General features: G+C 47.1%; 1 protein-coding gene across 2 annotated transcripts in view; it reads left to right on the top strand.

Annotated features, from left to right (window-relative positions):
• The first annotated feature begins 5,776 nt into the window (after positions 1-5,776).
• The window catches only part of LOC138818738 (RNA-binding protein 14), a 28,704-nt gene continuing 12,557 nt past the window's right edge, over positions 5,777-21,923 (top strand). The window contains exons 1-3 of one of the 2 annotated variants that reach the window (XM_070009815.1): positions 5,777-6,239; positions 13,470-14,934; positions 15,718-16,614. In XM_070009815.1, coding sequence (XP_069865916.1) covers positions 5,903-6,239; positions 13,470-14,934; positions 15,718-15,925 — 2,010 coding nt within the window. In that variant the 5' untranslated portion in view covers positions 5,777-5,902 and the 3' untranslated portion in view covers positions 15,926-16,614. Of the gene's footprint in view, positions 6,240-6,371; positions 6,733-13,469; positions 14,935-15,717 lie in introns of those variants that run through there. The other variant, XM_070009816.1, reaches the window with a different exon arrangement.

Genomic DNA, 21,923 nt, shown 5'->3' on the forward strand with positions numbered 1-21,923 from the left:
AGATCTGAGGATCCTGGTTCAAAGCCAGCCCTGCCAGGAAAGACTATGAGACTCTTATCTCCAATTAACCACCAGAAAACTTGACGTGGAGCTAAGGCTCAAGAGGTAGAGCATTTGCCTTGAGCTGAGGAGCTCAGGGAAAGCGCCCAGGCCCAGAGTGCAAGCCCCACAACTGACAAAAAAAACAAAAATGCTGATGGCTCATGCCTGTAATCCTAGCTACTCTGGAAGCCGAGATACAAGGATCACCGTTTCAAGACAGCCCCATCAGGATTCCCGCACACCTCCCCTCCCCCGTCGGGCTTGACCTTTGGGCCTGGGGGCTCTTCCTCAGCTCTACAGCTCAAGGCTAGCGCTCTACCACTTGAGCAGCACCACTTCCGGTTTTCTGAGTGGTTTACTGGAGATAAGAGTCTCATGGACTTTCCTGCCTAGGCTGGCTTTGAACCACGATCCTTGGATCTCAGCCTCCTGAGTAGCTAAGCTGGGATTACAGGTGTGAGCCACCTGGCTGGGTGCAGAATTTTGTAAGAGGTAAAATCACTTGCCTACTATGCAAAAGGCCCTGAGTTCCATCCTTCCAAGAAAAAAGGAAGGAAGGAACTAGGGGAGGAGGAGGAGGAGGAAAGGAAGGAAATTCTAGGTATCCTTGTATGTGTGTACAATTCAGAGTTTGAGAGACTTAGGAGGATAGTGAGTTTGAGGACAGTGTAGGCTGCGTAGTGAAATCCTATCTCAACAGTTAATCTGACTTGAGTAAATTTTTTTTAAATGTTTATGTGCCAGTACTGGGTCTTGAACTTGGAGCCTGAGCTCTGCCCCTGAGCTTCTTTGTGTTCAAGGCTAGGGCTCTACCACTTGAGCTACAGAACCACTTCCAACTTTTTCTGCGTAGTTTTTTTTTTTTTTTTTTGGTTGGTAGTGGGGCCTGAACTCTGGGCCTGGGCACTGTCCCTCAGCTCTTCAGCTTAAGGCTAGCACCACTTCTGCCTTTTTTTGCTTATGTGGTGCTGAGGAATCAAACCCAGTACCTCATGCATGCAAGGCAAGCACTCTACCACTGAGCCACTTTTCCAGCCCATCTGAGTAGTTATTTGAAGTTGAGTCTCAAAGACTCAACTGCCTGGCCTGGCTTTGAACTGTGATCCTCATATCTCAGCCTCCTGAGTAGATATGATTATAGGAATGAGCCACCAGTGCCTGGCTTGAGTTGATTTCTTTTACTCACAAGTGAAAAGCTTTTAATTAACCTTAGTAGCTCTTCATAAGTATTTGGCACAGAGCCTGACACACATAGATTAAGGAAGCAGTGGCAGTGATTCTAAGGCGATATGGACCCTAGAGGCAAGCCTGAAAAAGATTCTCATACCTATTACTGCTAGCCCTGGCTAGTGAGCTTTGTATTCTTGGCACCTTACTTCGGTTTTCTGAACTCTCTGCACTGGGCCACATGAGGCTTATTATTCTTAACAAAACTACTTTTAGGACAAGGTAAACTTTTAGACTACAAATGACCTCTGTGCCAGCTGCTTCAAATTGAACCAGGCAGTGGGTTTTTGTTTGGCCCTGACTCTAAGGCCCCTGACTCTGTTCCCATTACCCAAGCCCTGCTGGCGCTGCTTCCAGTGCCTGTCCTTGGACCCTGTTCTGCTGGTTGATTCCCCAGCTCCCCATAGTCTCTGGGAACCAATGGTTTTAAACCCAGGATACCTTTCTCCAGTTTTAGGTATTGCAGAAACTGCTGGATTCTGTCCATAGCCAATTCCTGCTTTCCCTCTTCCTGTTCTGGAGCTATAAGTTGGTTTAACCCTCTAGGGCCAAGTTGGTCACCATTCCTACCACTCTAGTAAGACATCAGCATTCCCAGTTCTAGCTGTGTATTTTCCTTTTTTTCTAGCCATCAAGCATTATTCAAATACCTTTTTTGGGGGGTAAGGGGGTAGACAGGAGGCAGTACTAGAGTTTGAATTCAGGGCCTCACACTTACTAGGCAGGCACTCTACCATTTGAGCTATATGCTTCCAGCCTCTTTCTGTGCTGTTTTTGATACAGGAGCTCTGTAGGTATGCAACTAGACTTTGAAACTCTTTATTTGTGCTTCCTTTTGTTGCTGGGTGACAAGTGCACCCATGGCACCCAGGCAATTGCCCTGTAGCCTGAGATAACAAACATCCCAACTCCACCCCAGCCCCTAGACTCAAAACTGCAACCATCAGATCTGTATGTTCCAAGTAGCTAGGATTACAGGCTTAGCCACCATATTGTTTCATACTGGGGCTTGAACTCTGGGCCTCACCTAGCTTTTTGTTCAAGGCTAGCACTCTACTACTTGAGCCACCGCGCCACTTCGGGCATTTTCTGTATATGTGGTACTGAGGAATTGAACCCAGGGTTTCATGCATGTGAGGCAAGCATTCTACCACTAAGCCACACTCTCAGCCCATGAATAGTTTTAAGTTGATGCACTTTTAAACTCATTTAAAGTGGAAAGTTTAGTATTAGCTAATACTACTAATTATGTTCTAGATTGTATTCTAAACTTCAAATTCATATGCTTATCATATTTCCATGTTACAGATGAGGGAAACAGAAGCACAGAGTGGTTATGTAACTTGCTCAAGGCTATACAGTAAGGAATGTGACAGAGTCTAGATTCAGGCCCAGGAAGTATGGTCCTAAGTCTATGTTTCTAATCATTTATATTGGTTCTTATTGTAAAGTGTTGAAAGTAAATATTTTTGTCATCCATACTTTGTAAGAAAAAGAATCCATATATCTATTAAGAAAAAATCATTCATGCTGGGCTGGGAATGTGGCTTAGTGGTAGAGTGCTTGCATGAAGTCCTGGATTCGATCCCTCAGCTTTTGTGTTCAAGGTTAACACTCTACCACTTGAGCCACAGCTCCACTTATGGCTTTTGGTTAATTGAAGATAAGAGTCCATGGACTTTCCTGCCTGGCTTTGAACTGTGGACCTCAGATCTCAGCCTCCTGAGTAGCTAGGGTTATGTTCAGCACAATGGTGAAGCCTTCCAGTGAAAAGCTGGAGCCAGGCACTGGTGGCTCACGCCTGTAATCCTAGCTACTCAGGAGGCTGAGATCTGAGGATCGCGGTTCAAAGCCAGCCCGGGCAAGAGAGACTGTGAGACTCCTATCTCCAATAAACGACCAGAAAACCGGAAGTGGCGCTGTAGCTCAAGTGGTAGAGCGCTCACCTTGAGCTGAAGAGCTGAGGGACAGCGCCCAAGCCCAGAGTTCAAGCCCCACGACCGACCAAAAAAAAAAAAAAATGCCAGTGAAAAGCTGGAAGTACAGCTGTGACTCAAGTGATAGCCAGCCTGGAGCAGGAAAAGGGAATTGAAGAGTGTGAAGTCCTGATTTCAAAGTCCCAGTATTAGCTTGTGCATGTGCCTGTGCATATGTGTGCACGTGTGCACGCATACATACACACATACACACTGTAATGGGTATGGAGGTGATTAGAAAACAAATACATTTCTTCTAGGGAAGCAGTGAGGAAAAAAAGGGTTGAGAACCTTCAACTATATTGTGTGCTGGTGAGCATACTTTTTTCATGACTTCAATGTGTAAGTTACATATTAATGATTTTTTAACTATTCCTGAAGAAGTTGCTTTGATTCCTTTTGGGAAAGTGGTACAGTATAAGTAAGTGTACCTTGAATCTTTATGCAAAAGTACCAAATAGGGTTTTCAGAGAGACAAACAGCATAGTTTTAATTCTTTAGCCTAAGTCTGTGAGACTCTTAGCCTCAATTAGCTACCTCCCAAACAACATAACCCCCCAAAAAAGCTACCCTGAACTTTTTTGCTTAAGGACAGTGCTCAAGCACTCAGTTTAAACTCCAGAACCACCACAAAAAACTATATGATTAGCCGGGTGCTGGTGGCTCAAGCCTATAATCCTAGCTATTCAGGAGGCTGAGATCTGAGGATCGCAGTTCAAAGCCAGCCCCGGCAGGCTTATCTCCAATAAACCACTAGAAAACCAGAAGTGGCCCTGTGGCTCAAGCGGTAGAGCGCCCGCCTTGAGCAGAAGAGCACAGGGACAGCACCCAGGCCCAGAGTTCAAGCCCCATGACTGACCAAAAAACAAAATTATATGATTAACTCAGACCTCTCCCCTAAATCAGACACATATCCAATTCCTCACTGATAATCTCCACTCAGATGACATAGAGGTATTTCAAATTTATAGTGTCTTCAGGTGTATAACAACATATCACAGACATAATTTATGAAGAACACAATTTCCCACAATCATGGAAGCTGGAATTCCAAGTGCTGGCATATTTATTGTCTGCGGATGGGCAGTTTTTTGTGTTTTTTTTGTAAGTTGTAGGGCTTGAACTCAGGACCTGGGTGTTGTCCCTGAGCCTTTTCTTCTCAAAGCTAGGATTCTAGCCCTTGAGCCATAGCTACATTTCCGGCTTTTTGATGGGCTAAGTGTGGATCTTCAGTTATCAGCTTCTTGAGTGGCTAAGATTACAGGCGTGAGCCACCCACATCAGGCTCTATGAGTGTGGGTGTGTGTGTGTTGGTCATGGGGCCTGAACTCCGGGCCTGGGCGCTGTCCCTGCGCTCTTCAGCTCAAGGCAAATGCTCTACCACTTCAGCCACAGCGCCACTTCCGGCTTCCTGGTGGTTTATTGGAGATGAGAGTCTCATGGACTTTCCTGCCGGCCTGGCTTTGAACCGCCATCCTCGGATCTCATCCTCCTGAGTAGCTAGGATGACAGGCATGTTTTTATTTTTGTTCTTTTTTTTTTTTTTTTTGGTCCAGTCGTGGGGCCTGAACTATGGGCCTGGGTACTGTCCGTCAGCTCTTCAGCTCAAGGCTAGCGCTCTACCACTTGAATCGAACCCAGGGCCTCATGCATGCAAGGCAAGTGCTCTACCTCTGAGCCACCTTCCCAGCTCCATATTTTTTGTTGTTTGTTTTTTTGGGTCCGGTCGTGGGGCCTGAACTCTGGGCCTGGGCGCTGTCCCTCAGCTCTTCAGTTCAAGGCTAGCGCTCTACCACTTGAGTCACAGCACCACTTCCGGCTTTTTTCTTTTTGCTTATGTGGTGCTGAGGAATCGAACCCAGGGCCTCAGGTATGCAAGGCAAGCGCGTTATCACTGAGCCACCTTCCCAGCCCCCCCAGCTCCATATTTTTGTTCTTTTTTAAAGTCTCAACGTTCGGCCTCACGGATCATCGTTGTGGTTTTTTTTGTTATCCTTATTTCTTGACTGGAAATTCCATCAGGCAGAAATGCTCTCCCGTTTTTCACCCGTTTGCAGGGTCTGCCAGGGCCTCAGTGATCCCAGGGAATAAATTCGTAGCAAGGGAAATGTTTCCCAATTGCAGACTGAGAGCGTTTGTGCAGGTTTCTCCAGGGAGGCCGGACTTGGCAGACATTCGCGCTGCCAAACAAGGCTGGTTTAACCCAGGTTGCCAGGAGGGGAGGAGTCCCGACTTCCGGGTGAACAAAGTTTTCCTTGGGGGCCGGCTATTCTCCGCCCCACCCCGGCCAGAGGCCGCTCCGCAGACTAGGCCTCGGTCGCCGGCGCCGCCCGCGCGCGCTCCTCCACGCCAACCACCCCCCTCCCCCGGCAGCGGCGGTTGGTCGCGCGCGCTCGTCTCTCTCCCACCCTCTCCGCTAACGAGCGGGCTCCAGGTCCTCTGGGATTGGCTGTTCCTGAGTGTGTCTTCTCTAAGCATCTCTGATTGGTTTGCTTGCGCGCGCGGGAGCCAAGCTCCGATTGGCTATATCAGAGCGCCTGCGCGGCGGGGTTCTCGGTCGCCAGCCATTCCTGGGGAGGACTGCCGGTCGGTAGGTCGTTTCGTTTGTCGCTGGAGGAGAGGTCCCGGCCCTCCGGGAAGGCGGCTGCGGCGGCAAAATGAAGATATTCGTAGGTAACGTAGATGGAGCGGATACAACGCCCGAGGAGCTGGCTGCCCTCTTCGCGCCCTACGGCACGGTTATGAGCTGCGCCGTCATGAAACAGTTCGCCTTCGTGCACATGCGCGAGAACGCAGGCGCGCTGCGCGCCATCGAGGCCTTGCACGGCCACGAGCTGCGGCCGGGGCGCGCACTCGTGGTAGAGATGTCGCGCCCAAGGCCCTTGAACACTTGGAAGATTTTCGTGGGCAATGTGTCGGCTGCATGTACGAGCCAAGAATTGCGCAGTCTTTTCGAGCGCCGTGGACGCGTCATCGAGTGTGACGTGGTGAAAGGTAACGCGGAGGCGCGCTCTGGGGCGGGGGCGCGCTTGGGGAGGGGCACTCAGCCTGCTAGCCACGCCCCTTAACCAGGGTCGGTCACTGCGCGGTTGGGAAGGGTGGGGAAGTGCGCGGGAGCGGTGCCAGAGGTGCTGGGGGGCGCGTTGGGGAGAGCCACCCTCTTCCCCTGCGGTCCAGGCACCATTCAAGTGGGAGAAGGCGGATCTGGGTGGGTGCGGCGGCCACTTGAGAGCTGAGCCACGGGGCCGGGGACGCGCCAGAGACTTGAGTGTACCGGGGGCGTGCCTTCTTCTGATTTCCTGGGCCTGGCACCGAACGGAAATTGGGAAGTGACGGGCACGAGCCGGATCATGGAGCGGGGAAGATTTCGCCACTTCCCCACTTCCTCTCCAGACGTCGGTCAGAGCAAGGGAAGAGGGAAAAGGTGTGGGCAGACGCCCCAAAGCCTCCCTCGCGTTCCCTCCCGATGAATACTCCCAAGCGGAAGGTAACGGGGCCCTTGGACGTTTCTTGGGCTGGGATCTTTTACTTCTGTCTGGCATAGGTTTGCTCACGGGCGCAGGAGGGGCCCCTTCCAAACTCCTTTGGTGTTCAATATTTGATGGGTTTAGACGTGGCAGCTCTGTGTTTTCCAACCCTCTTAACTCTGGGATTTTTTCCCCCCCTTTGGGCTTGATTTTTTTCCCCCCCCATCAATTGGAAACCTGAGTCTTTTTTGTGTGTGTGTGTGTGTGTTTGTATTGCTGGAGGCTTGTTTTATGAAGGCCCCCACTGTGGGTAGTATTTATTTGCCAAGCTGGTGTCCCAGGGCAGTGTCAGTCTTTTCTAAGCTTGGTGACTTTGCAGAGCACAACTCTGGGCTTAGGGGGACCTTGGAAGAAATCTAAGAGAGGTTTTCTTTAAACTTTGTGGGTTTATTTTTTGTTGTTGTTGGTTTTTTTTTTTCCTTTTAAACTTTGGGGGCTTCTAGATTAGGAGTCTAAACACCATTTGCTCAGAACTCATCATTAGTCAAATTCTCAAGGCAGATTGCCTTATCTTTGAGTAAATGTGTCACCATAATTTAGGCTTGAATTTTGGGACCCAGTTGATGTGTCTGTTTTTTTCCCCCCCATGGTCTGGGTTCTTTTTTTTGGGGGGGGGAGGGTCGTCATGGGCCTGAACTCCGCCTGGACACTGTCCCTCAGCTGTCAAGGGTAGCATCTACCACTTGAGCCACAGCACCACTTGCAGCTTTTTTTTGCTTATATGGTGCTGAAGAATTGAGCCCAGGACCTCTCATGCATGCAAGGCAAGCACTCTACCACTGAGCCACCTTCCCCAACCCCTGGTCGGTCTGGGTATCTTAAACCTAAGCTCATACTCAGATCTTTGATGGCATATCCTAGACACTATTCCTCCTGGAACCAGATCAGATTAAACTTTGCTATATCCCATGTTTTCAAAACAAATGCAAGTGGAGAGCAATCTATGTGGTGCTATACCCCTGGTGTAGGGCATCATTCTTGCTCATACTCTGGGAAAATTTGAAGATAGGATACAAATGTGGGTGCAGAGGTGCTTGTTCATATAGTTCTAGAGAGGCACATCTTTTGGGCCATTCCTTGTTCTTTATGTGTAAAGGGTTGTAGTGTCCATTATTAGGAACAAGTGTTTGTTCTGCATTAATATTGCATTCTATTTTCCTCAACTCAGGTTATGCAAGTCCACGGCTATCCGGAATCAGGCTTTCCTGCTGGGTGCTCTGAGGCAGGCTGTATGGATTTTTGCTTTTAGAGCAAAAGAATTAGAAGGGTTTCAGATTGGATACTTGGCAAGCAATGGATGGGGTGGATGAATCTCTATGTGAATTTTGTGTTGAGTTTCTTTTATGGGTCTTACGCAGTGTGGCTTCTAGATTGGAAGCTACAATCTAGTATCTTGGGACAGTCTCCATGGAACTCAAATGGTTAAAAGTTTGCTCTCAGGTGATAGAGAAAACAAAAAATTTGCCTAAATTTGCTTGAGATTGACATCAAATAGAAGTTGGGGGGGCGAAGTACATGATAATTGAGCATGATTTTTAGAACAACTGGCTGTGACTGAGAGGGAAAGTTTTTTTTGTATTTTGTCCTTTTGTAAACAAATATTTATTAGTAGAAATATGTTGACTAACTCAAGAGAGGATGCTAACCTATTTAGGCTGATGTGTAACAGACTTCCTGATGTATTTTAAGAGACTGGGGAAGGAAGGCTTTTGATCATTGTATCTGCTGAGCATCATCTTTCACTGATGCCTTTCTCTTTGAGCTGAAAGAAAATGAGGTCTCAAAGTGAAAAAAACTTACTCTGGTTCTATAAATAGTTTGTATTTATACTTTTTTTGAGTCTCCTAATATTGGCCATCAGGTCTTTGAGAAGCATTGTATAGCACAAGACAGTTAGCTCTCTTATTTCATAGGGGTAAAAGAACATAGTTGCTTGGATATTCCAGGAGCATATGTATGATTTGTAGAGTAAGATTCTCCATAGCAACAGTCATAACCACTCTTTTTTTTTTTTTTTTTTTTTTTGGCCAGACCTGGGGCTTGAACTTAGGATTTGGGCACTGTCTCTTGAGTTTCTTTTGCTCGAGCTAGCACTCTTACTAGTTGAGGCACAATACCACTGTCATGTTTTTCTGTCATGTTTTTATGTGGTGTTAAGGAATTGAACACAGGGCTTCATGCATGCTAGTCAAGCACTCTACCACTAAGCCACATTCCCAGCCCCATAGCCACTCTGTAACTACATCCTATTGGGTGTTCAAAGACACGCTTCAGGAACGACTTCCATACTTCAAGGGAGGTCTGAAAGCCAGAAGAAAATATTGTCTTTCTTTGTGGGTAGCCATTCTTTAGAGCTCTATAGTTTCAAATGAAAGATTTTTAGCCTTGGGGTAGGAAAACTTGTTTTCTAGAGTTCCATGGATCTTAGGAGGTCTCTGCAAAGCATTACTTGCTAATCTTAATGCAGTGAATCCCTGTAGAAGTTTCCTTGAATTAGCTCTGTGGTCCAGTGGGTCCCTGCACACTTCTGCAGATCTCTGGTCTTCATTGTTTTAGAACTAATTGGTTTTCTGGGCATCTTTGATAAGTATAAGTTTGGGCTCGGTGCTGCACTGTAATGAGGCTGAGTTAAGACGTGATGAAATTGAATTGAATTATTAGCTGGACATCTTTGTCATACTTCCAATGTCAGGTTAGAAACTTCCAAATGTAATATGACTATGAGCATATCAATGGCTTTCCCCATCAAGTTTTTTTTTTTTTTTTGGTCTGTTGTAGGGCTTGAACTCTTCCCTCAGCCCTTCAGCTTAAGGTGCGGACTCTAACGTTTGAGTCACAGCACCTCTTCCAGTTTTCTGGTGGTTAATTGGATATGGACTTTCCTGCTCAGGCTGGCTTTGAACCGTGATCCTCAGATCTCAGTTTTTTGTTTTTGTTTTTACTATTGTGGAAATACCATACAGAGGGTTTTTTTTTTTTTTTTTTTTTTTTTTGGTCAGTCGTGGGCCTGAACTCTGGGCCTGGGTGCTGTCCCTCACCTCTTCAGCTCAAGAATAGCCCTCTACCACTTGAGTTACAGTGTTACAGTGCCACTTCCGGCCTTTTCTGCTTATGTGGTGCTGAGGAATCGAACCCAGGGCCTCATGCAGGCAAGACAAGCACTCTACCACTGAGCCACCTTCCCAGCCCAGATCTCAGTCTTCTGAGTAATTAGGATTAGAGGCGTGAGCCACTGGTGCCTGGCTCCCTATGAACTTTTATAGCTTATCTGGGCAGTTAGTTGAATCCTATATCTATAATCTTGATTTTTTTCCCCCCCAGTAGTGCTGGAGTTGAGCCAAGGGCTTTGTGTATGCTCATCCTCATCCTGAAATGTCAGTTTTTAAATTTTATCACTTTTTTTCCCTTGATGTCTTGATGTGTACCCAGGCTTGCCTCAAACTTCCATCCTCCTGCTTCAGACTCCCAGGTATTAAGCAGGCTGCCTGTATACCTTCAAGCCTAGCACCACTTCGTCTCTTGACTTTAAAAAAAAAAAAAATCTGGGGCTGGGAAGGTGGCTCAGTGGTAGAATGCTTGCCTTGCATGCATGAGGCCCTGGGTTCAATTCCTCAGCACACATAAGCAAAAAGAAAAAAGCCAGAAGTGGCACTGTGCCAGGCGCTGGTGGCTCACGCCTGTAATCCTAGCTACTCAGGAGGCTGAGATCTGAGGATCGCGGTTCAAAGCCAGCCCGGGCAGGAGAGACTGTGAGACTCCTATCTCCAATAAACCACCAGAAAACCGGAAGTGGTGCTGTGGCTCAAGTGGTAAAGCGCTTGCCTTGAGCTGAAGAGCTGAGGGACAGCGCCCAGGCCCAGAGTTCAAGCCCCACGACCGACAAAAAAAAAAAGAATAAAGAAGTGGCACTGTGGCTCAAGTGGTAGAGCGCTAGCCTTGAGCTGAAGAGCTGAGGGACAGCGCCCAGGCCCAGAGTTCAGGCCCCCCAGAGTTCAGGGGGTTGGTCATGGGGCTTGAACTCTGGGCTCTGGGCCTGGACACTATCCCTTAGCTCTTCAGCTCAAGGTGAGTACTGTGCCACTTGAGCCACAGTGCCACTTCTACTTTTCTGGATGTTTATTTGAGATAAGACTCACAGACTGTCCTATCCTGGCTAGCTTTGAAACACAATCCTCAGATCTTAGTCTCCTGAGTAGCTAGGATTACAGGCGTGAGCCACGAGCATTTGGCTATCCAATTGTTTTAATAAATCTGTTAAAATTTTTCTTTGGTGTTTTTATAAGCTCATTCTGGTCTTAGAACGTTGTAGACAGAATGATCAGGAATGTAGCATAGTGTCTGGAGAGCCCTACAAGCTCAGCAAATCTTTCTCCATTTTTATTTGGAGTGGGTAAGTGCCTTTGCGTACTTCAGATAGTTTTGTCATTCCTAAGGGTCTGTTCAGCTTCAGCTTTTAAAGACATCTTAGACCACGAGATACTATTTTAGGTAACTACCCAAAGTGGAGATGGGAGATCATATGACAATTCTAGTGCCTATGTATGGTCAGGTGGAAAGGAACACTTAGCTTTCACAGTTGGCAAATAATCAGGCTCTGACAATGGCGTGTTTGGAAGACTGGCAGTTGTGATAGTTACATTGTTCTTGTATCATCTTGCAGCTTTGAAGTTTATGCACACAGATGGCATTCTGTTTTATTAAAGATAAAAATATTCTTCAACCTTATTTTGTATGGCTGAAGAATCATCACAATTCCTTATTCTATTGCTATGTAGCCTTCTCAAAGGACTTTGTCTTCTCACTTGAACATACTAACTTTGAGAGTGGCTGAATAGACTTGTCAGTAGGGAAATAAATGGTAAGTTTCTTAAGATCTTGTATCAGTTATATCTAGATCTTAAATCAGTTATATCTAGATTTTTAAGATTTGTAGCCCAGGATCCTTTATGCCACACTACTCTTTATTTTTGCTTGTTGTTTATTACTATGAGGTTGGTGGTATTGTCCTTAAGTTCAGAGCTGTTATATAGGAACCGCCAAAGTGCAAAAATTCCAAAAATGGAACACTTGTTTGGAGATCATTAAAAGACTTTCTTATTTTGGGGGATAGGGCTTCAGTAATTTTGTTCAGGTAGCTTTTCTTCTCTGCTCTCCCCACCCTCATTTTTTTTGTGTGTATGTGTGCGCACGCATGCACGCACAGGAAGACACACACGTACTGGGGCCTGAATAAAAGGCCTTATGCACTTGTTTAGCCGTTTTCCCCCGAGGCTACTGATGGTCTGCCATTTGAGCCATGCCTCCGCTTCTGATTTATTGGAGATGAGAATCTCTTAGATTTGTTTGTCATGGTTGGCTTTAGGCTGATTCTCTGATCTCAGCCTTCAAGTAGCTTGGATTACAGACATGAGTCACCAGTTTCTGGCATCTTTTCATTTCTTAACTTATACAACAGAGAGCTTGGATCTTGGCACCTGTATTCCTTCTTAAAAGTAGCTACAGGTCCAAAATGTGGTTATATGCAAAGCCTTACTAGCTTTCTATCATTGTTCTTCAGATTTTGCTTATATCATTTTGGTTCATAAAGTTTTCTCCTATGTAGTAATAGTTAGGTAGAGCTTTGACACCCAAAGATGGTCTCCCACACTCATTGAGGTCTTGAATGAATTAGCTTGCTAACTGCAGTTCAGCTTCTTGAATTGTAGCTGAGCAACCAGGTCTTGTTTGTAAACAGTTTGCTTAATGAACAGAAGCTTAAGAGTAAAGAGTTGATGAAGGATGTAATATGGCCTGAGACACAGGGCTTATTTTCCATTCCTGTACCTCGTTGACACCACATATACATAGAATCTAGCATTTCACCTAAACTTACAGGTTTTAGTTGTACTACACAGTCTTGCTTTATACATGGGCTTCTCAGTGGTGAAGCAAAGGGATGTAGAATAGGCCCTCTGGTTCCTACATTAATGTAGTGATTTTTGGAGCAAAGCTGCATAAAAACTCGTAAGTGTGTTTGCTATCCTGTAGAGTGAGGATGATGATCATTTGTCCTGCGACCTTATTATAAGGTCCAAAAGAGGTTCTGTGCATGGAAGTGCTTTGGAAAAAGAAAAAAAAAAAAAAGGAAGTAATGTGAAAAAGGGGAAGAGGAATTTGGTGAACTGTCCACTCATTTGCTCACTGTAGACTGGCTCTTGCCTAGGCTGAGAGGTGGATCATTGTGAATGGTCATTTCCAGTGAGTGGTCATTTTCAATGTTTGAATGTGAGTGATCATTTCTAGTGTTTTAAGTCTCAAAATGAGTAGTTATTTGGTGAGCTTGGGTTCAGAACACTGAATAATTGAGTGGTTCAGGAATGCTTTCTGCATATGGTCTGCTGGTTTATGCTTACAGGAGCTGAGAAGATTTTTATGCTGTGTTGCAGTTCATCTTTGCTCTTCTCTCACAAGGATGTTGGATGAGGTGGTAGGGGAAAGGGAAGAATGGGGAAAAGGCCATAGTTGAAGGTGACTGTTTGGGATTTTCAGTAGCTCTGTTTTATGGGAGCTACATTTTATAACATACTCCTGGAGAGGAGGGTTTGGAGGCTGGAAGTAGCTGGCAACAGCTGGGTGCTGTTGTGTGTCCAGTTTGGGACCCATCAGGTAGCATGCCCTGCCCCCCTAATTGCTAACCCTCTGTCTGCTGCTTTATCAGACTACGCGTTTGTTCACATGGAGAAGGAAGCAGATGCCAAAGCCGCCATCGCGCAGCTCAACGGCAAAGAAGTGAAGGGCAAGCGCATCAACGTGGAACTCTCAACCAAGGGTCAGAAGAAGGGGCCTGGCCTGGCTGTCCAGACTGGGGACAAGACCAAGAAACCAGGGGCTGGGGATACGGCATTCCCTGGAACTGGTGGCTTCTCTGCCACCTTCGACTACCAGCAGGCTTTTGGCAACAGCACGGGTGGATTTGATGGGCAAGCCCGTCAACCCACACCACCTTTCTTTGGTCGCGACCGCAGCCCCCTGCGCCGTTCACCTCCCCGAGCCTCTTATGTGGCTCCTTTGACCGCCCAGCCAGCCACCTACCGGGCCCAACCCTCAGTGTCGCTGGGAGCTGCTTATAGGGCCCAGCCTTCTGCCTCTTTGGGTGTTGGTTATCGGACTCAGCCCATGACAGCCCAGGCAGCCTCTTACCGCGCTCAGCCCTCTGTCTCCCTTGGGGCCCCATACAGGGGCCAGCTGGCTAGCCCCAGCTCCCAGTCTGCCGCAGCTTCCTCACTTGGCCCGTATGGTGGAGCCCAGCCCTCTGCCTCTGCCCTTTCCTCCTATGGGGGGCAGGCGGCTGCAGCTTCTTCACTCAACTCCTACGGGGCTCAGGGCTCCTCCCTTGCCTCCTATGGTAACCAGCCATCCTCTTATGGCGCCCAAGCTGCCTCTTCCTATGGGGTTCGTGCGGCTGCTTCCTCCTACAACACCCAGGGAGCAGCTTCTTCCCTCGGCTCCTATGGGGCTCAGGCAGCCTCCTACGGGGCCCAGTCTGCAGCCTCCTCACTAGCTTATGGAGCCCAGGCAGCTTCTTACAATGCCCAGCCCTCGGCCTCGTACAATGCCCAGTCTGCCCCATATGCTGCACAGCAGGCTGCTTCCTACTCTTCTCAGCCTGCTGCTTATGTGGCACAGCCAGCCACAGCTGCAGCCTATGCCAGCCAGCCAGCTGCCTATGCTGCACAAGCCACTACCCCAATGGCTGGCTCATATGGGGCCCAGCCGGTGGTTCAGACCCAGCTGAATAGTTACGGGGCTCAAGCATCTATGGGCCTGTCAGGCTCCTATGGAGCTCAGTCGGCTGCTGCAGCCACTGGCTCCTATGGCGCCGCAGCTGCCTATGGGGCCCAGCCTTCTGCCACCTTGGCAGCTCCTTACCGCACTCAGTCGTCAGCCTCACTGGCTGCTTCCTATGCTGCGCAGCAGCATCCCCAGGCTGCTGCCTCCTACCGTGGCCAGCCTGGCAGTGCCTACGATGGGGCAGGTCAGCCGTCTGCAGCCTACCTGTCCATGTCCCAGGGGGCCGTTGCCAACGCCAACAGCACCCCGCCGCCCTATGAGCGTACCCGCCTCTCCCCACCCCGGGCCAGCTACGACGATCCCTACAAAAAGGCTGTCGCCATGTCGAAAAGGTACTGTATGCCCCCCCGCCTTTGCCCCCAGCTGGGGCATAGGGCAAGGGGCTGAGGTTGGCATGGGAGGGAAACTGGCGCCATTGGCCCCTCCTTTGGTGGTTTTTACTCCTGTGGGATGTCCAGAAGCCAAGGGGTTTGGTGTCTGTGAACTTTCCTGGCCACTAGGGTGCAGGTTGGAGCATAGTGCTCAGCCTGGGGTGGTACCAGCTAAGCTAGTCAGCCCTTTCAAGAAAGGCATCACCAGTCTAGACTAGCTCAAGTGCCATTGGAGTCACTCTTGCACGATTGTGGCCCGTGGCTTTTCCTACTGTCTGAAGGATCCATAAGCCTTTTATCTGGTTGTCCTGGCATTGGTGGGCTGGGTGTGAAGGAATAGTCCCTTTTGGAACTCACTGGCTGAAGGCAAGTTCATGAGATGCGTCCACTCTGAGAATTTGGAGACCTTGCTTTTGTTCGCCGTTCTGTTGATAAACAATCAAGGCCTTTCTGTTAGGGCCCAAGGGTGGGGTAGTTTGTGGTTTGGGAATGGAGGCCAAAAATGTACTATGGCCAGTTTGGAAGGGGAGGGCTTCAGTGGAGGACTTGGTTTCCCAGTGACTTGAATCCAGGCTTGATTTTTGTGGCCTGGGTAGGATGATGAGCCTTCTGACCAAAGGAAACAAAACTGTTGGAGACCAATCTGATCACACCCTCCCTGTCCCCATTGGTTGGCATCTCCCCCATGCCTGGAGCCCTCCCCTCGACTGTCTCATTCACCAACTGTCTTCTTCTCTCGACTAGGTATGGTTCCGACCGGCGTTTAGCCGAGCTCTCTGATTACCGCCGTTTATCAGAGTCGCAGCTTTCGTTCCGCCGCTCGCCGACAAAGTCCTCGCTGGATTACCGTCGCCTGCCCGATGCCCATTCCGATTACGCACGCTATTCGGGCTCCTATAATGATTACCTGCGGGCAGCTCAGATGCACTCTGGCTACCAGCGCCGCATGTAGGGCCATCCTGGGGATGGGGCACCACAGGGAGGGAGGGAGAGGAGAGATAGGTAGGGTGCAGACCCAGGTTTTAACCACTCTGGCCCATACCTCTCCTGGTTGCAATTTTTTATCCCCTCCCTCTATTACGTGGACCTTCCCCAGGAGATGATCCTTTTACATATTTGGCAGTAATCTACTTTGTTCCTTCGCCTCAGCAGCACATCTTGCTAGTGGCTATAGACCTGCGGTTTCCCCTCTACCCTGCATCCCATCTCCCCGGAATGGGAGTCTGTCTCATATGTTTTTATTTTTTCCTGGCTCCCTTTTATTTTTATGCGCGGTATTTAAGGTCGTCTGGATGGGGAAGCAACCTGCAGCTGAGGTTGGCGGCGCCTTTTTCTTTCAGATATGAGGGAGGCCAAGAGTGGGTTAATTCAACCATTTCCTATGCGCCAAGCTGTGCCAGCAGTCCTGGGGACCTTGACTGCTCCTGTGCCCCTCTGTAGACTGTTGGAGACTGAGATTCTATTGGGACAGTCAGTTGGCATGTGTCCAAATTCCTGCTCACCACTGATGTTCTAGCTTGTGGTGTGTGATACAGTCCCAATTCCCCATCTCCCCAAGTAGGTGGTGTTAGAAAACCTTAATTTTTTTTTCTCTTTTGTATGGACTACAAATAAAACTTGGGGCGATTTGCAGTTTGGAAACCTGGTTGTCATTGTCTTGATTGCACTCAGTGTCAGATGAGCCAGTTTGACATCCAGGAAGACATGACAGCTTAAAAAGGAAGCGGGCCTGAGAACCCAGGGTCGGTGTGGAAAGGGGTCTGGATGTGGGAATTAGAATGATTTCCCTGCTTGCTGTCCAGTGGGGTGTAGCTCCATTGGTGGGCTGTCAGCATGCCATCTTTAGGATTGTAGAGTCCAGACCAAATGAATGGTTGGACTTTCTGAGCCTCGAATTGATCACACCAAAATGCAGTAAATATTACCTGTTTTCTTTTGCTTATGTTTGACTGTTTTCCCTCACTTTTCCCCAGTTTAGGAAAAAACCCAGTGCTCCAGCAAGGAGGTTCTGGCTGGGTTTGACTTTTCTGAAGAATGGGGAGTGGACTGTTACTTGTGTGTATGCTAGTAGGTCTTTCAGAAAGTGGGTTCACATGAGTTCTGGGGCCGGGACCCTGAAGGGAGCCATATTGGGGTACGGGTGATGTCACTGATACTGCCCTGCGGTTGGAGAAGGGAAGGACAAAGAAAAGTTGAATTGGGTATGGGGCATTCTGGCCTTAGTCCTGGTACTTCGCCTACTCTGAACTTCACCATGGAGCGTCCTTCCTGTGTTCTGCCATACAGCACCTGAGATTCCTTTCCCTATCCCCATCTGTATGATTTTCAGATGTTTTCTTGGCTGGGTTTGTATTCAAAGGTATCATGAAAGACTATGGGAAAAGGGTGGAGTGCAAACATAATCATGTAGAAATTCTGGCAATGGGTGAGGAAGTAATTCTGTATATATATTCTAGAGCTGGGGAGAGTGATGATATGGCAAGAACTAGGGCAGTTCCTGCCAAGGATAACATGAAGGTTTGGACTTGATGGGGAAAGACTGGTTGAGTAGAGTGATAACAGGAAAATCTATTGATGCTGCTTAGGGAGAGTGTCTTAGAGACTGTTTTGAGACAAGGTGACTTAGGGGATGTGTGGGCATTTCAGTCAAGAGTCCAGGTGGGTTGTCTGTCTTTATTGGTGTCCTGAGAACTTAACCCATGACAGAGTAGTTTGACCCGATGCCCTTCCTCCTCCCTCTGCCCCTCATTTAAAAGCATGGCCTTCCAACCATGAGTTCTTATTTGTGGATGCTAAATGGGGTAATCTCAGGGAGTACTGGGGCCATTGCTCTGCTTTTTCTGCTCACTGCCTTGCCTTCAAGATGCTTTGCGGTTCCTTTTCATTTCTTTGCAGGACTAGAGAAGAATGGGAAGAAGAGTGATGTTTCTTGTTAACTTTCTGTATGATGGTAGATTGATTTGAGGACTAAGCTAACAAGCTAAGCTTTATTATCCCAGAAAATTGAGGGTTGATTATAGGGCTGTGGTCATGGTCTCTATCTGCAACATTTCTTTGTCAGTGTGACTTTCTGTCATTTTCCTTTCCCATGAGGATTCTGCCACTGTCCCAGTTCCATGGTTCATGCTAAAAACAGCTTAATGAACTCTTGGAGCAAGTGTTCTTTATTGTAGCCCCAAACTCTTCAGGGTGACCCTGGCTTATTTGGTTACTAGTAACTATCATCTTTGTGTCTTGATGGCATTGCTACCTCAATCCTCAGGCTTCTCCAGGCTAGAAAAAGCTAGAGATAAATCATTTGTCACTTTTCCTTTCTTTGTAGATTGTTTTTAAGTGTCTTTTTTTAGTTTAAATTATGCTAGCTGTGTTAATCCTATGATCCACTCATACTTTGCTTTTTTGTAGACTGGGATTTTCAAGATCCTTTAACTGGGCAAAGCTGCTTTAGTGAATGGGAGGACAGACAATGTATTTGGGTGGGGGGTGGAATGAGTTCTCAGTACTTCAGATCACTCAAGTTTTACACCTGTCAACACCTACACCTGGCAGTCCATTCACTGGAGAGGTTTTTATTGGTTTATTCCTGGAATAAGACCACATTGAGACTTCCAGCCTTGTCATCTTGCTTTCTTCTGAGCTTTGGATCTTGTTTTAAATTCTGTGGGGTAGACCTGGAACCCCATCTCTTGCAATGCAGATAATGGGACAATCATTGAGGACCAGAATTTACAGGTATGCTACCTTTCTACTTTATAAATGTCTAGTTAAGGTGTACCAAAGTCCATGCACAGTCTTTTGATTACCAGGCATTTTGTTCTGTTATGCCTTGTTATGGGTTGTTGTCACAGATAGATGAAGTGAGAAAGAAAATAGACTTACTAGATTTACGGACTGCCACGCTGCATATGTAATAGGACTTTGGGTAAGAGAGAAGCTAAGGACAGACAGCATATGTTAGTGCTTTATTTATCTAAATTCTATAGCTATCCTTAAAAAAGAGCCGGGTGCTGGTGGCTCATGCCTATAATCCTAGCTACTCTGGAGGCTGAGATCTGTGGATTGCGTTTCACAGCCAGCCTGGGCAGGAAAGTCTGTGAAATTCTTTTTTTTTTCTTTTTCTTTTTCTTTGGGATCGGTCGTGGGTCTTGAACTTGGGCCTGGGCGCTGTCTCTGTGCTCTTCAGCTCAAGGCCAGCGCTCTACCGCTTGAGCCACAGCACCACTTCTGGTTTTCTAGTGGTTTATTGGAGATAAGGAGTCTTATGGACTTTCCTGCCTAGGCTGGTTTTGAACTGTGATCCTCAGATCTCAGCCTCCTGAGTAGTTAGGATTATAGGGGTGAGCCACAGGTGCCCAGCTATGAGATTCTTATCTCCAATAAACCACCAGGAAACCCAAGTGGTGCTGTGGCTCAAGTGGTAGAGCACTTGCCTTGAGCTGAAGACTCAGGGATGGTGCCTAGGCCCAGAATTCAAGCCCCACGACTGACCAAAAAAAAAAAGGTGAGTTAAAAAGTTATAGTCAAGAGCCAGGTGCCATTTGCTCATTCCTGTAATCCTAAGTGCTCAGGAGACTGAGATCTGAGGATCCTGGTTTGAAGCCAGCAAGGGTTAGAAAAGTCATCCATCTCCAATTAACTAGCAAAAGGCTAGAAATGGAGCTGTGGGTCAAGTGGTAGAGAAAAAGCTCATGGAACAATGCCCAAGCTCTGAGTTCAAGCCCCAAGACCAGCACCAAAAAAACCATACAACAAAACAAGAGTCTAGAACAGAGCAGGGTGTTGGTGGTTTATTTTTTATTTTTTAATTTTTTTTGGGGGTCCGGTCGTGGGGCCTGAACTCTGGGCCTGGGCGCTGTCCCTCAGCTCTTCAGCTCAAGGCTAGCGCTTTAACACTTGAGCCAAAGCACCACTTCCGGCTTTTTTCTTTTTGCTTATGTGGTACTGAGGAATCGAACCCAGGGCCTCATGCATGCAAGGCAAGCGCTCTACCACTGAGCTATCTTCTCAGCCCCAGTGTTGGTGGTTTATGCCTATAATCCTAACTAAAGAGATCAAAAATCTGAGGGTTGAGGTTCAAAGCCAGTCCATGAGATTCTGTTATCTCGAGATAGCAGCAATGTTGAGCTGAGCCAAAAAGGCCAAGCAGGAGTGCCTAGCCTGAGTTCAAGCCTTCCCCCCAAAAAACAAAACAGTATTCCAGAATTCAGAAAAAGATTCATATCCCTCCCCCTTATGTAGGGGCTCGGGCTTGAACTCTGGGTCTGGGTTCTGTCCTCAGCTCTTCAGCTCAAGGCTAGCACTCTATCACTTGAACCACAGCACCACTTCCACCTTTTTCTGCTTATGTGGTACTAAGGAATTGAACCCAGGCCATTGTGCATTCAAGGCAAGCACTCTACCACTGAGCCATCCTCCCAGCCCCCAGAAAAGGATTCTTAAAGTAGGTTTGAGGTGTACCTCTATTTGAAACTATAAACTATAGTACTTGTAATGCAGTGCTCAGATGCCTAATCCTTAGGGCTGAGCTTCCAGTTTGTAAGGTGGGACTTGCCTCAGTAAACTTGTTATAGTTAGTAAGCAGTGCTAGGAAGTGGTAGGTTAAGAAGGAGACAGTATGTCAGACCAGTAGTTAAGACAATGGGATTGGATTTGAAAAAATGACCAATTACTGTTATCTTGAGTTTGAATCCTGGCTCTGTTTCTTAGCTGTGTTATTGGAAATGCTAGGAACCTCTGCCTGGGTTAGGTCATTGAAGATTTATTGTAGTGTCAAGTACTGTTTTAAAAAAGTGTTTTTTCAGTATTTACTTATAGTAACCCAAATGCCTTAGATATCTATAAAATCTGTTAAAAGTGGAGAAATTGAGGCTTTAATCTACCTAGGTAACTCTTGAGATCAATTGCATGTGGATTTAATCCCCATCACTGCCAAGAAGAAAAGATCATATATGGCTAACAGTGGTTGAACCACTCAGGGCTTTGCTTGTAGACTGTGCTAGTGTAGGGAAGAGTCAAATGGGAACATGTGACAAGTGCAAAGCTTATGGTTGCTTCACTGAATGCTAGCCATCTTATAAAACTGAGGAGTTAACAATATTTAGGGGAGACGGGTGGTGTGGAAAAACACAGCAGAGACCTTTGTAGGTGTGAGTATAGCATTGAGTCCCAGTGAAGGCAGTAAACTCTTTTTGCATTGAGTGGCACATAAGTGAATTAGGCTGTAAGACCACATTGCTTTTAGCCACCTCTCTATAGTCTCTGGCAACACTACCCTGTTTCCTGGGAACACATTCTGTGGGTATGGAAAAGAAGGAACTAAAGAAGATTGAAGGCCTGGGATACTTACTTGGTTGGCCTACTTCACTCCATTTGATCACCCCTAGAGAATACTTTTAATTTGAGCCCTTGTCAGAATTGTAACTAATTTCTAGAGTAAGCTAGAGGTATTTATTTAAAGTATAAATTATGTATACATGTATTTTTTTGTCAGTCCTGGGGCTTGAACTCAGGGCCTGGGCACTGTCCCTGAGCTTTTGCTCAAGGCTAGCACTCTACCACTTGAACTACAGTGACACTTCTTTTTCTGTTTATGTGGTACTGAGGAATTGAACCCAGGCTTCATGCATGCTAGGCAAACACTTCTAGTAAGCCACATTCTCAGCTCCTGTATATTCATTCTTAAGAATGTGAAACAATTATTAGTTTATAGATTACTCATGTCCAAGTAGTTTCCACTGATACTAGTATTTACCCCTAGCTTGGATTTGCCCCATAAGCTCCCTCATCTCTCAATTAGGTGCATAACACTGCCCTTTGCTGAAGATTTGCAGCCAGAATATTTATTTGGGGTGTTTATAAAACGTCAGCTTAGCTTGGCGCTGGTGGCTGACACCTGTAATCCTAGCTACTCAGGAGGCTATATCTGAGGATCACAGTTCAAAGCCAGCCCT

The sequence above is a fragment of the Dipodomys merriami genome, unplaced genomic scaffold, assembly GCF_024711535.1.
Source record: "Dipodomys merriami isolate MVZ:Mamm:240054 unplaced genomic scaffold, mDipMer1.0.p SCAF_78, whole genome shotgun sequence".
Classification (NCBI taxonomy): domain Eukaryota; kingdom Metazoa; phylum Chordata; class Mammalia; order Rodentia; family Heteromyidae; genus Dipodomys; species Dipodomys merriami.